This window comes from Strongylocentrotus purpuratus, unplaced genomic scaffold, assembly GCF_000002235.5.
Source record: "Strongylocentrotus purpuratus isolate Spur 01 unplaced genomic scaffold, Spur_5.0 spur5_scaffold_5, whole genome shotgun sequence".
Classification (NCBI taxonomy): domain Eukaryota; kingdom Metazoa; phylum Echinodermata; class Echinoidea; order Camarodonta; family Strongylocentrotidae; genus Strongylocentrotus; species Strongylocentrotus purpuratus.
The window spans coordinates 6,508,300-6,521,872 of NW_022145611.1; the positions used below are offsets into that span (position 1 = coordinate 6,508,300).

The 13,573-nt window shown below is 37.6% G+C and overlaps 1 protein-coding gene across 1 annotated transcript; it reads right to left on the reverse strand.

The window, feature by feature from the left end:
• Window positions 1-1,156: 1,156 nt before the first annotated feature.
• On the reverse strand, window positions 1,157-13,572 carry eef1G (translation elongation factor 1B gamma subunit). Its single transcript, NM_001025211.1, is given in 10 exon segments — window positions 1,157-1,309; window positions 2,445-2,569; window positions 3,261-3,439; window positions 4,576-4,744; window positions 5,645-5,774; window positions 6,804-6,947; window positions 8,124-8,266; window positions 9,098-9,161; window positions 13,263-13,421; window positions 13,561-13,572. Coding segments are annotated over 10 exon segments (1,278 nt in total).
• Between the last annotated feature and the right edge of the window lies 1 nt (window position 13,573).

The window sequence follows — 13,573 nt, forward strand, 5'->3', positions numbered from 1 at the left end:
TCCATCGTAGGAAGAAACATGAAAGAAAACTTCTCCCTTCCTCCCTCTCTCTCTCAACTCATCTATCCTCTTTCAAACCCAACAGATGTTTTCACATTACCCTCCTTTCAACATAGCGAAACCATACACCAAATAAATGAAAAGAGACAACAAATAGTCTGTTTTTACAGATAGTTGTAAATAATAAGACTTTATTGAATCTTCTTTCTTTCCGTGGCTGGCGGGACTTTGCCTACCTCTTGGAGGTGGGGTGTGGCGGGTGGATCTCATCCCCCTCCTTCCTCAAAATAATATATTCTCGTGAAATAAATACAAAGAAATTGAATTTTTAGAAGGCAGAGGATTGATTTAGAATATGAGCTATTACATCATGGTACACCCTTGCAATTTCTTAGCCTAAATATCTATACATTGAAAAATCTTTCCCACTTCAACCTGGCCTGAACAGGTCTTCTGATGTGACCTTCAGTTGTCATGGAGATACGATTATCCCAAAACCTATTTCTGATTTCAAAAAGACGCAGCACATCTGGCCATTTTGAAATAGAAGCGAGGACCCTTTGAGGTTCAGAATCAAATCAGGTGAGGCGAAAAAGATGGAGAAATGGTGATATCTTGTAAGCATTATCCAGTGCTGGGCAGAAAATAGGATTTTTACTTGATTAAAAACTAAACAGCACACTCATATACATGTACGAAATTTGAAAACAAAATGGCGAGGCCATCTGCCTGATAAGCTTGAAATCTTCTTTCGCACATCTTTAACCTTGTGATGTAAAATGACCCACTTCTCTTGAAAGGTCAAATAACTGACATATGAATGTAAATAAAACTACTTCACTTGTATTTGAAATAAAAATATATCCATTGAATGGCTTTCATTAGTTTACACTTGAAGAACAATGAAGTATGTATGCATGATTTCTGCATGGTTGAATTTTAGGGTAATAAATTAGTTTATAACTATTCTTTATGTTTTCCTACATATTGCATCCTAACTATTTGAAATGGCATGTCAGGACCATTGCCAAGAGTGGGTGGGTAGGTGAGGGGGGGGGGGAGGGGGGGGGGGGACTGGATTGGTACTGCTGGGCTAGACTATGAATGGAAACAAACTGACAAAAATGATTTGGAATATGGATAGCAGGGCTGGTTTTCACTTGTAGGTTTTTCCCTGGTTGACCTTGAGTGGACCAAAGTCTCCTTCCCACATGAAGAACTTCTTGACCATCTCCTTGGTCTCGGCCGTCTCAGGATCCAGTTTGGTCCAGTTGTAAGATTGGTAGTCTACTTGCCAGTCTTCACATCGCTGCAATGGGGAAAATACAAACAGCACGGTATGAATGTACAGCCCATCTTAGCAATAAGTGGAATGGCAGCTTTACTACTACTACTACTACAGTGAAGAAGAAAAAAAAACCTGTATATAAAGACCACTCAAGACCAGAAAAGTGATCTTCATGAGCAGCTGCTCTTTATGTACAGGTTCCTATAATACATGTTTCAATGGGAAACATGACGGGGAAACAAACAAATGTGGTCTTTCTATACAGGTGATCACTAAAGCAGATTTGACTGTAGATGAGTAGTATAGATTTATTTCAACAAGTTGCTTCACAGTTACCCACAAATTAGAATTACTGAATCTGCCTTGGCTATAGGACATCATTGTTGATATCATTAGTATGTCAGTGAAGCACGGGGTCTGGATCAAGAGTATAGCAAGACTCTGCCAAACACGAAAACCTCACGTGCTTAATGTACCCCCAATTCCAAATGGTACAACTACTGGCAATAACCAGTTGTATCATTGAATGTTGGGGGATGTAATTGCTCCATTCACTTCTATCGAACATACAGGGCAATTGAACCTAGCACCACTAAGTGATTCAAATTTGGGTACGATTATATGAAAACAATTTCAGGAGAACAACGAAAAGGTGGAATAAATATGGTAGGTTCAATTTCTGGCCAATACATAACTAAAGCAATAATCATACCATATCAACATATATCCTAGCGTTTTTCAGGGATCACTGTTTAACAACACAAGAAAATGTTAAAAATGTTAAATGCTAACTATCAAGAGAAGGAGAAAAAAGGTCACTGAAAATTTGAGCAAAAGCAACTAAATAACAGGGTTGACATTTCCCCCTAACTGTCAAAATAGCAATGTCACAGGGCATGTGTGTGTTACTACATGTACATAGACAAGTGTTGGCTTGGATTCCAAGTGCAAGTAATAAGCCTGTGTCAATTCCCAAAGCAACTCTCTGAAGCTGATACAACCGTGACATCCCAAAAATATCTGTACAAGAAAATAACTGACAACCGGTATAGATACATCGGTATGTCAATACCTGCAAAATTATGTATATCAAGAATTCCAAACAATTCCAAAATAATCAGATTTGACAAGAATTCTTGAAATCCAATATAGTTACCTCGAAGATGAGAGATTGTCCCTTCCAGAAAAAGACACCTTGTAATGCGGTGTCCTTGTCTTCACCGAAGATGAGAACATTACCGAATGCATTCTTGACCATTTTTTCCGTACGCTGGAAAAAACCTGGAGAGAAGAAACACACAGGAGGAAATATATTTGTAAGATGTAAGATTTTAGTATGTCTGAATTTACAAGTCATTATGAAAGCCAAGCTTAGATCAGATTACATATTAAGTAAAGTGATACGTTTCATGCATAGATAAGTTTGTAATACAAGAACGTTTGTAATGATAACCAATGGGACAGTTCAAAAGCTCAAAGCATTCATTTTATTCAAGCCATTAATAATGAATTTACAAAAGTATTCATCATCATCACAACCATCATGATCATGACTACCACCATCATGACTATCATCATAATCATCATCATCACTAAGATAATGACGATTATCACTACCATCATCATTTCCATCACTATCGCCATCATCAACATGATCATCATCACCACCATCATGACTATCATCATCATCACCACCACCATCACTTCCATGACTATCGCCATCATCATCACCATCATCACTTCCATGACTATCGCCATCATCATCACCATCATCATCATTATCATGATCAATATCATCATCATCACCACCATCACGACTATCATCATCATCCTCCTCATCATCACCACCATCATCATCATCCTCCTCCTCCTCATCATCACCACCATCACCATCATCATCATCATCACCATCACCATCATTATCATGATCAATATCATCCTCATGGTCATAATCATGATTACTGCTACTGACCTGCGACTAGATTACAGGTCTGGTAGACCATGTTTTCCTTGAGGTACTCTGGGATGTTGTACTCGCAATGCCAGATGCTGTAACCTTCCTTGTCAAACTTATCCCAGAAATAAGGCAGTGCCTCCGTCTCCGTGTCCTTGTTGCTGTAGCATCTCTTCCATGCGTCCATGTCAAAGTCGCTGAGATGGAAAGCGAGGGAATAAATATTCAAAATCAGGCATGATTGTTCTGTTAAAATTTCAATCCTCAATTAAATTTAAATTCAAAGAACATAAACAATGATAATTAAATGAATGCGTATTCACAATTAAACTGCACAATGGGGTAATATCTGTCATAAGGTCTTGAGGGAAATATTTGATGTTGAAAATTGCTCAAAGGTTGTTTTTTCTTTACTACTATAATCTGCAATCACAGATTTCACTTTCAACCCTACATGGTAATTTTTTTTATTGGATATGTCAGTGAAGCACGGGGTCTGGGGTACAAGTATGAGAAGACTAATCCAAACACGAAACCTCACATTCTTAATTTACCCCCAATTCCAAATGAAGCAACTACTGGCAAAAGCCAGTTGTATCATTGAATGTCGGGGGATGCAGGAGAAGCCTTTTCTGTCTATTTCATGAACAAAAGAGCAGGGGCCCGTTTCACAAAGCCTTTTTTCAATGACAAATGACAAAAATCAGTGACAAATCTGCTGATAACCAATCAGAAGCAAGTATTTCAGTAGCTCATAACAAAGACTGTCATTTGTCGCTGATGACAAGTTTTGTGAAACGCCCCCCAGGTGTCACTGAAGTCAGCTAAAATCCAGCATTACATCAACACTGTTTTATTAAGATTAGGTGACTAAGCAAATTGAAAAGGCACGTAAAGATGTGCCCAGAACACGATCATAATTGTTGGTGATAATGGTCTTGCAAAGTCTCCTCCCCTTATGCTCTGTACTACCAAAATGAAAAGTTCCTATTTCTTACATGCACCCTAAATATAATTATAGCAAATATGTTTGTATACAACCCCTGTATAACAAAATCCATTCTGTCATCAATAACTAAAAAAATGAAAGTTTATGAAATTTTTAGTACAGAGCAAATTGGAGAGGAACTTGCAAGATGCATCACAGTGTTGCCAATTTGTGTTTCACTGATGACAACTTCAAAAATTAATAACTTTCCTACTTTACTCAGTTGAGCTTAAACTTGCACTTATTTGTTTCTTTCTTCCCCTTTACCCCATCTTTCTAGAGCCATCATCAAATTGATTTGAGGAAATCTAATTTAGCATTTAAGATAAGGGAATTTGGTATCACCTCTTTGGGCAGTCGGCAAATAGGTCAACCTTGGGTTTGGGTGGTGGAGGGGGTTCGTCATCTTCATCATCTACTACTTCTTTCTTGGCCTTCTTTTCAGCCTTAGGCTTTTCAACCTTTGGCTTCTTCTCCTTCTTGCTACCGCCCGACAGCTCAGCGTACTTCTTAGCTGCAAATAATACACAATCAAAAACATAAACATGCGGGTCCATGTTGTCTCAAGAGTGGGTCAAACCCAGTGGAAAATTGGCTGTAAATATGTCATAAATCCTGTTGCCAACACTGTCGCATTATTAATACATGTTGTCATGGAATTCCTCAAAATACACTGAAGGACATTTAAGTTTCTCAAAAAAGTGATGTTTTTTCAATTTCTTTGCAGAAAAAAAAATTCTCTTAAATATTCTCTTAAATAACCCCCAACATTGGACAGGGTACAGAATATCACAAGATAGACAGGATACGAGGTATACCATCTTACTGGGTTACTTTTCTCACAAAGAGAGACATTTCAGGCGATAAACAATTTCTTGGTAAGGAATATCAATCAAGCCCTTCAAGGACCTTCAGGCAAAAGAAAACAGTCTAGACATAATCTCTAGCATCATAGACCTAACCTCTTGAAGCAAGGTTTCAGATTTAGACAAAATACTGGCATAACAATCTACACAAAACGAATGGGTGCATAGAAACATTTGTGTAACAACTAATATACTATATTATATCATTGTCTGTAGGGGTCTATTGTTCATTGCTTACTGCGGTATGAATTCTATTGAATTGAACAATCCTTAGGCTTGACTGGCGGTACCGGAATATCGCCTCATGTGTATTGGGTATCAATAGGAATAAACTATTAAAGGCAGGCTTTACTACTTCAGCCAGAAGGGATTAGACCACCTAGCGAGGTCACTGGGACAGGTGGCTATCTCATTAACTCAGCTCTCATTTAACATACGAAAAAGAGGATCATGGGGGACCAACAGGCACCGATTGGGGAAGTTTTCTATATAGAAGGAGCAAGTAGCTACAAGTAGGACAGTGTGCCTTTAAGAGAGCTTGCACTTACAGTCAAACTGGGCCATCTTCTCGCAGAGGGTGACCTCCCCGACGACAGCTTTGACCTCTGGCTGGTTGACCAATGTGACAAACCATCTGTTGAGATGCACAAACTCCTTGCGGAAGTTCACATCTAATACCTGGAATAAAAAACAACAACAAAAGAAACAAATTACATATCAATTACAGAGTTATTTTGTCAAGTGTTACTGCTCATTTGCCTCTGACAAACACAACCCACCCTGATCAGGGAACTTTTTTCATATATGTTTGCTAGGTCCTGTACTATATGGGACATTGTCCATATATTTCATTCCTGGGGTAACACCAAGACAACTTAGCGATAGATTGCAAATTTTGCAATGTATGCAATCAAGGCTTGGCCTACAATCAACTGACTGTATGATCAATCAATCAATCTTACAGTCATTTGCCAAGCTGTGTTAGTTTTCTGAACATTTTCTTTAGTTGAAAAGGTTGATTTGTTTAATTAATATTCAAATTTATGTTGCACATTGAAGTGTACACATATTAGTTCTACACGAACAGAAAGAGATAAAAAAGGAGGTTGGGGCGACTGAAATATACTTTTTGATTAACTTAAGTATCCAAAGGGTGATTTACTTTTTACCAGGAATGTCAGTGAAGCACGGGGTCTGGATCAAGAGTATACAAGACTCTGCCAAACACGAAAACCTCACATGCTTAATGTACCCCCAATTCCAAATGATACAACTACCGGTAATACCAGTTGTATCATTGAATGTTGGGGGAGAGCTGTGCTACCATCTTCAACCTTGATACGACTATGATTACTGGGGGGTGTTTCACAAAGACTAAGATCGACTTGAAGTTAGACTTAACTATGGCAGGCCGTTTCTGCCACTGTTTTGCTCTCACTAGTGTTATCTCAAATATGATCTTTAGATATTTTTTTCCTTCAGTAATGAACTATCAACAAATTTAATTTCTGTAGATTTGTGACCACGATTTATACGTCCCTTGAGAAACCAATGCCAGGAATGGTTAGAGGAACTAGTGGCATGAACGGCCTGCCATAATTAAGTCCAACTTACAGTCAATCTTAATCTTTGTAAAACACTCCCCTGGTTGTGGCTTACAAAGCACCATTATTAAGTGGTGCCATCAAGGAGTCTTCTGTTACTGACCTGTTTGTACGCCCCGAGCAGCTGGCATCCTACACTGATGTCTGCAAGGGTGACCCTCTCACCGACCAGGAATGTCCTCGTCTTCAGGTACTCGTTGAGGAAACCGAGAACGGCCTTCAAAGTCTCCTTTGCCTTCTCCGTTTGCTGAAGGAGGAGCAGAAAGGAAGATAAACTTCAGTCAGTCTTAAAACACTTGAGTCTATCTAAACAAAGTTTTCCAGCATTTCATGACAAAGAAATTCTGAGTGTAGGCTGATGGATCATTGAAGGTGACATTTTATACACTGAAATGTCACTCTTTTTGGGCTATGGATATTCCCTAACTTCTCTGAATGGAAATAAAAGGGAACTCATTTTCAAGGTTTACTCTGATTTTCAAGGATAGCTAGGCACCCTGTAAACCTGTAAGACATCATTCATATAGTAGTCTTCAGTTTGAATGAGAATTGTAGCTCATTATCAATCAAAGCAATTTTACATGAAAATACTTCTTTCCAACTAAACTTTCCACCCAACACTAATATCTTCTTAGTTTTAACATTTCCTTTTATTGAAAGGGATTTAGGATTATTCATGTTGCACATTGAAGTGCACATATGTATATTAGCACTACATGAACAGAAAGAGAATTCCCCAAGAGAGGTTGGGGCAACTGAAATATACATTACAATTAAATTAGGTATCAAAATCCACCAGGAATGTCAGTGAAGCACGGGGTCTGGATCAAGAGTATAACAAGACTCTGCCAAACACGAAAACCTCACATGCTTAATGTACCCCCAATTCCAAATGATACAACTACTGGCAATAACCAGTTGTATCATTGAATGTTGGGGGAGAGCTGTTGCATTCACTTCCTCTCTGATGAACATAAAGCACAACAATGTCAGTTCTGAAGGCAAAAGCTTGCTCCTGTGACAACTGATCTGCAGTAATTTACTATACAAACTGATTTCCAAACTTCCATCCCGGACCCAACATTACACCTAACCCTAAACCCAACTTAAAACCCAAACAAAATCCTTACCCTTTAATTTTGACAAAATAAATGTCAGAGCGATTGTCTGAGGAGCATTGTTGGACTTTAAAAAATACAAATTTAACACTTTAAAGAAAAAATTTGCTTATGACTTCATGAACTCTGCACAAAACAATTAACCAAATCAGTTTTTTTTTAATAGAAAAATAAATATGATCCACAAATTGTTGTGCCTAGCTGTGCTAGAAACGGTAACAGCAAAAAAAAACCCCAAACAGTCAATATTGCCTTGAATTCAAATGTACCATGTCTTTTTCTTTTTCATTTTAATCTTTACATACCTGTTTGTTGTACTGAACGACACCCAGTGTTGGGAAAACCCATGTGCTGGCAGCTGGCTCAATCTCGTTATCAGCCAGGTTGACAAACATCTGGACCTGAGCCTTTGACAACTCATCGGTGCCCCTGAGCTGCTCATTGCTCACTACAAAGGAGAAAGAGATTGTGTACATGAGGAGTCAAATCTTTAAAGTATCGATGGATATTACTTGGGATATCTAATGCTGGGCTCCACACTTACTTCATTGGAAGGGGTTCTAGATTGACCTTTTTAAGAGTCTATATGTAGTTATGTACAAGTTTAATGTAAAAATGTCAAAAGAGTCATGTATTTTTTACTAGGGATGTCAGTGAAGCACGGGGTCTGGATCAAGAGTATAACAAGACTCTGCCAAACACGAAAACCTCACATGCTTAATGTACCCCCAATTCCAAATGGTACAACTACTGGTAATAACCAGTTGTATCATTGAATGTCGGGGGAGAGCTGTAGCAATTACCTCATCTTTGACCCTTGGTCTGAAATGCAGTTTATCGACAAACCTCCTTTGTGAATTTGGGCCTTAATGTTCGTGTGCTTCTAAAGTGCCTTCAGAAATTATCAAACTAGTTCTAATCCTGGCAAAAGGTAATGGCATGCAGAGCATTTCAAAGAATAAATCCTATCCATTTTAAAGAGATAAAATGCTCTGTCTAAAGACATAAATGTACACACTGAGTAGAAATAAAAAAAACCTTAAACTCTAGATTGAATGTCTAGATTTTATTTCAAACAACATAAGTGTTGAAAAAAAAAAACAACCCAAAATTCATCCAAATGAAGGATTAACAAAACCTAGCATATCTGACTCACTGACCCTAGGAGAATATTACCAAATTGTTTTCAATTCTTAACAAGCTCTAGCTTTTCAAGCTTTGCAAATTGAATTCATTAAAACCAAGTGATGTAAATGTAGAAATCTTTTGTAATACCTACCATAGTATGCGATAGCATTGCTCTCAAACAAAGTGTCTCCACTTCCATTTTCAAAGGCTGGGACCTAAAAAGAACAGAAATTTGCAGAAATTCAAATTAAAGCCCTTTTCTACTATAGTCTATACCTTTGCATGTCATTTAAAATACATCAATACAATAATGAATCATATAAAATCCCCTAAATAAAATCAAAAAGGGGTGAAAAATATATACAAAATATATAGACACAACCAAGAATTCATTCATTCATTATGAGCATTAACATGGAGATTGGTTAAATAACATCAATATACAGAAGGCATTTGATATGGTTGATCACACTTTCCTTCTTAAAACTTCAATAGACTGGACTCGATGCAAATGCTTGTCAATGGTGTATGTGTTATGTAATCAGTTACATTTCACAGTGGATCACCTTGATGCTCCTTTTTATACAAATCCTTCCCCTTTTATCCTTACTATACATATGACCCATCAGATGTTATGAAAGAGAGTTTATAGATGTTGTTATGCAAAAAATCTGTGAGATTTTATGAAAGCGATTGTTATGAATGTTATTAATGCTGATCTTATACGTCCTTCCGAATGGTTGAATTCAGATTATGTCTAAATGCTATTGGGGTCATGCTCTTTGTATCTCAGGCAAAAGTAAAAGACACAATACTAGATGTATCATGATGTACAACAAACAGATTAACTATCGCAAATACCTAGGTATGTCTCAAATTGTATAAGCGCATATATAGTATTTAAGATATCATTAAACATGCAGTTGTCTCCTCAAGAGATAAAGAAACTCAACAGAGCAGAATATTACACTCCTCGCTTTATAAAATGACATTACACAGCAAGGTAGACTACTGGACAAATTAAAAAGAATTTACAATGGTAAAAATAAATGAACATGTAAATGAAAATCATTTGAATTTGAGGAAAGGTACTGGGATCCAAATGTTCATCTTTTAGGATTTACAAGACAGCCAAAAAAATACACGGGGGCGGAGGGCGGATTCGCCCCGGAGAGACCATAAACAGCCCCCGAAATAGGCTCAAAATCCGATTTCGGGGGCGACATCAAAAGTGAAATGATCTCAAATCGCCCCCGTAACGATTACGAGCGGTCGCGCGCTCTCTTCTAGCTTCGTATTCATTGCGTGCATTTCTTGGTCCGCGCGCTGAATCTCCGTGTAAAATTGTATAAACAAAAATCGGTCGTAAAAAAACTCGAACCATATTCCATACCTTACCTGGCTTACCATGTCGCACGCAAGTACGCCAAAACACGTACATTTTCGCAGGTGCGAGAGATCGAGACGGAGCGTAGGGGTCGAGTTTTTGGCGGTCGATTTTGTTTTGGTAGAAGCTGAATCTAGACCATGAACCACTAAATGATCGCGAAACTGCAATCAATTTCCATCACGAATTCACGATTGCCGCAATTTTATAAAGTTTCCATAAATAGAGGTATGAAATTAAAGCCTATTTTGTGATATTCTCGCCATGTTTACGTAATTTTGATAATCATTTCTTAAAAGTAAAGAAAATCAGACAAAATCACCGTGACTGACACGCATTTGTACAATACAGTGCATTGCCGCTGTGCAGTGTGTGTGAGTGAAGATGGGCTAAAGCTCCAACACCGGCAGCGCGCCGGTGTTGAAGTTTCCTGCAGCTGCAGTGTGTGTGTGAGTTGGGCTGAGCTCGAGTCGAAGAGATTTGACACTTTGAAATTGTTATCTGTTGGTTTGCATCATTATTGGCGCGATTTCAATATAGTTTCGTGAATAGATTTACAAAACCTGAGCTTAGAATTAGTAAAAGTATTACTAATGTCTACGTTTTTAAACGACTGTCTGATTTTCTTGTGAAAATTTTACTTTGAAAATGATTATCGAAATTCATGGCCAGAAATAGTCACAATCTAGGGTCTATTATGTTACAGTTCTTGCATCAAATCAATACATGAAAACTTAGTTATTGAACTAGAAAAAGGGGTTTCTTTTTTAATAGGCAATTATGAAGCAGGAAGCCCAAAACCTTAGCCTACTAAACAAATCTCAACAAACTGTAGGCCTATCCTTTTATGAATTAATGAAAAAGTAGCCCCAGAAAAAAGAGCCCCCGAAATGGAAAAAAGAGTCCCCGAAAGTTGAAAAAGTAGCCCCCGAAAATTTCCCCAAAATTTGAAATGGAGCCCCCGAAATGAAAAACTTAATTTTTTGCCTGTTACAAGAGATGAAAGAAGCTGGTTAAAGACAATGGAATTCGAGGTGACTGAAATTATACATTATGATATAGTACCATATCCAAAATTTCATTATTTTTTTACTAGGAATGTCAGTGAAGCACGGGGTCTGATTTAAGAGTACAAGAAGACTCTTCCAAACACGAAAACCTCACATGCTCAATGTACCCCCAATTCCAAATGGTACAACTACTGGCAATAAACCAGTTGTATCATTGAATGTTAGGGGAGAGCTGTAGCATTCACTTCATCTCTGATGAACATAAGGTACATAAATGTCAGTTTCAAGGCATAAGGAAGGCAGTTGCGTAGTGAATTGTACTACACTTGTACCACACTTGCATCTGCAACAACTGCTCTGTGGTAATTTTCTACACTAACCGTTTTTTAACTAGGCATGTAACCGATCATCAGGTTGGGGGCTGACCTTGAGCCGATCAGGGGTGATCGGATAATAATTTCTGATCACTGATCAATAAAAATGATCCCAAAAAAAAATCGGCAGAATTTTTTTTTTTAAATGCCGAAAATGTTCAAGTTTTTGGCTATCAAGTATCAAATGCTCAACAAAATTAATGGCTGGGATTATTTTGTCATTTAGAGTTGTTGTAGACCATGTTTGTTGATATTTAGTGCCTTTTCATGACTTTGAAATTAATAATATTGGTCTAAGAGAAGAGGCAAAACATGCGGGCCGCCATCTTGGATTATAATGTAGGCATGCATTTTTTCGCCGATTATTTTTGCTGATACCGATCGCAGGTGCGAGGGTGTCGCTCTAATCTTCCGATCTGATCAAAGCCCCAACTTACAGGGTTATTTTTAACTTCAACCCTAGACCTAACAACACTATAGCTAACCATTACCCCTAGACTACATTTGAGTTCCATTAATTTTTGTCATATAAAAATGCATTGAGAATGGTGAAAATTACATGTACGTGTATGATACAGTTGATAATCATTTGACTTTGAAGAAAGTAGTATCCAAATGTTCTTCTCATAGAAGTTATATAGGAGATGAAAGAAGCTGGTTAACAACAAAGTGGTTTTCCAGAGGCTAGCTGAGGTTTTATTGCCTTTCTACTAAGTTGGAAATATAAAGAAAATATGGCAGGCTCTTTGGAGAGTAGCACTTGTATTCAACTCTGCTTCCTGAGAACCTTCTTTGCCACATCAGTGCTTCAAAATTAATGGAGTTAAAACGCATTTAAAATCTATGAAGTATCTTAATCATTTCTTTTATCCAAATGTGTACTTTATGTATAACTTCGGAAATCTTATATTTTAGAATAAAATTCAACAAAAAAACATTGGAAGCCCTCCAAAAAAAAAGAAGCGAAGGAGAGCACAAGAAACTAGTGAGAATCAAAGCTAGACCTAATTCTTCTTTTTGACCTAACATATTACATGATTTAATTTTCTATTGCATGACTTATGTCATGAGCTCATGTCTAATGCCCTACCCCAAGTTTTGTGTGATTCCAGTCGACTTGACTTCTGCATTCGCAATGGTTGTGTGATAGCCTGTGCACTGTGCAAAGTATTTCATACCATTGCATCACAATTCTTACTCTTACTTAGTCAAGAATTCAGTCCGACAATTTGTTCCAATTAACCAGGCAAGCTTGGTAGCATTTCACAAAACCATTATAGATGCAAGTTATGACCAATATCCCATTGAAACCTGTGTCATGTACTTAACACGCATTACTTAACTAAAATTTAACAAATTAACAATGTTCAATTTTTAGTTGCAGTTATTTTTGTACACACAAAACAAAGTCAAACTCAGTCAAAGCAACTGAAAAATCTCTGATTATCTTTTTGTCAGACAAACAGGAATACATAATATACTCCTATTTTTTTGTGCCAATCATCGCTTGACCACTGTTTTACGTACAAATAAGCAAAGCCCTACCTTTCCAAGGGGAAATTTCTTGAGGAACTCGGCCGACTTGTTCGTCTCGCCAAGCTTGAAAGCCGGTGGATCCTGCACAACGGTCAGCTGTGCACCGCTGTACCCAGCAGCGATTTGGATCTTGTATGCCCGAGTATTTTCGGGATAGGTGTACAAAGTCTGCAAAATAAGAACATAATATACACGCCATTACAATAAATAATATCATATGAACATAGTAAAGTAATTTTCAGAATAAATATATATAAGATGATGAAGATATAGGTGGATTTTAAACAAGATGCACGTGTGGACTTACCCCGGAAGCCATG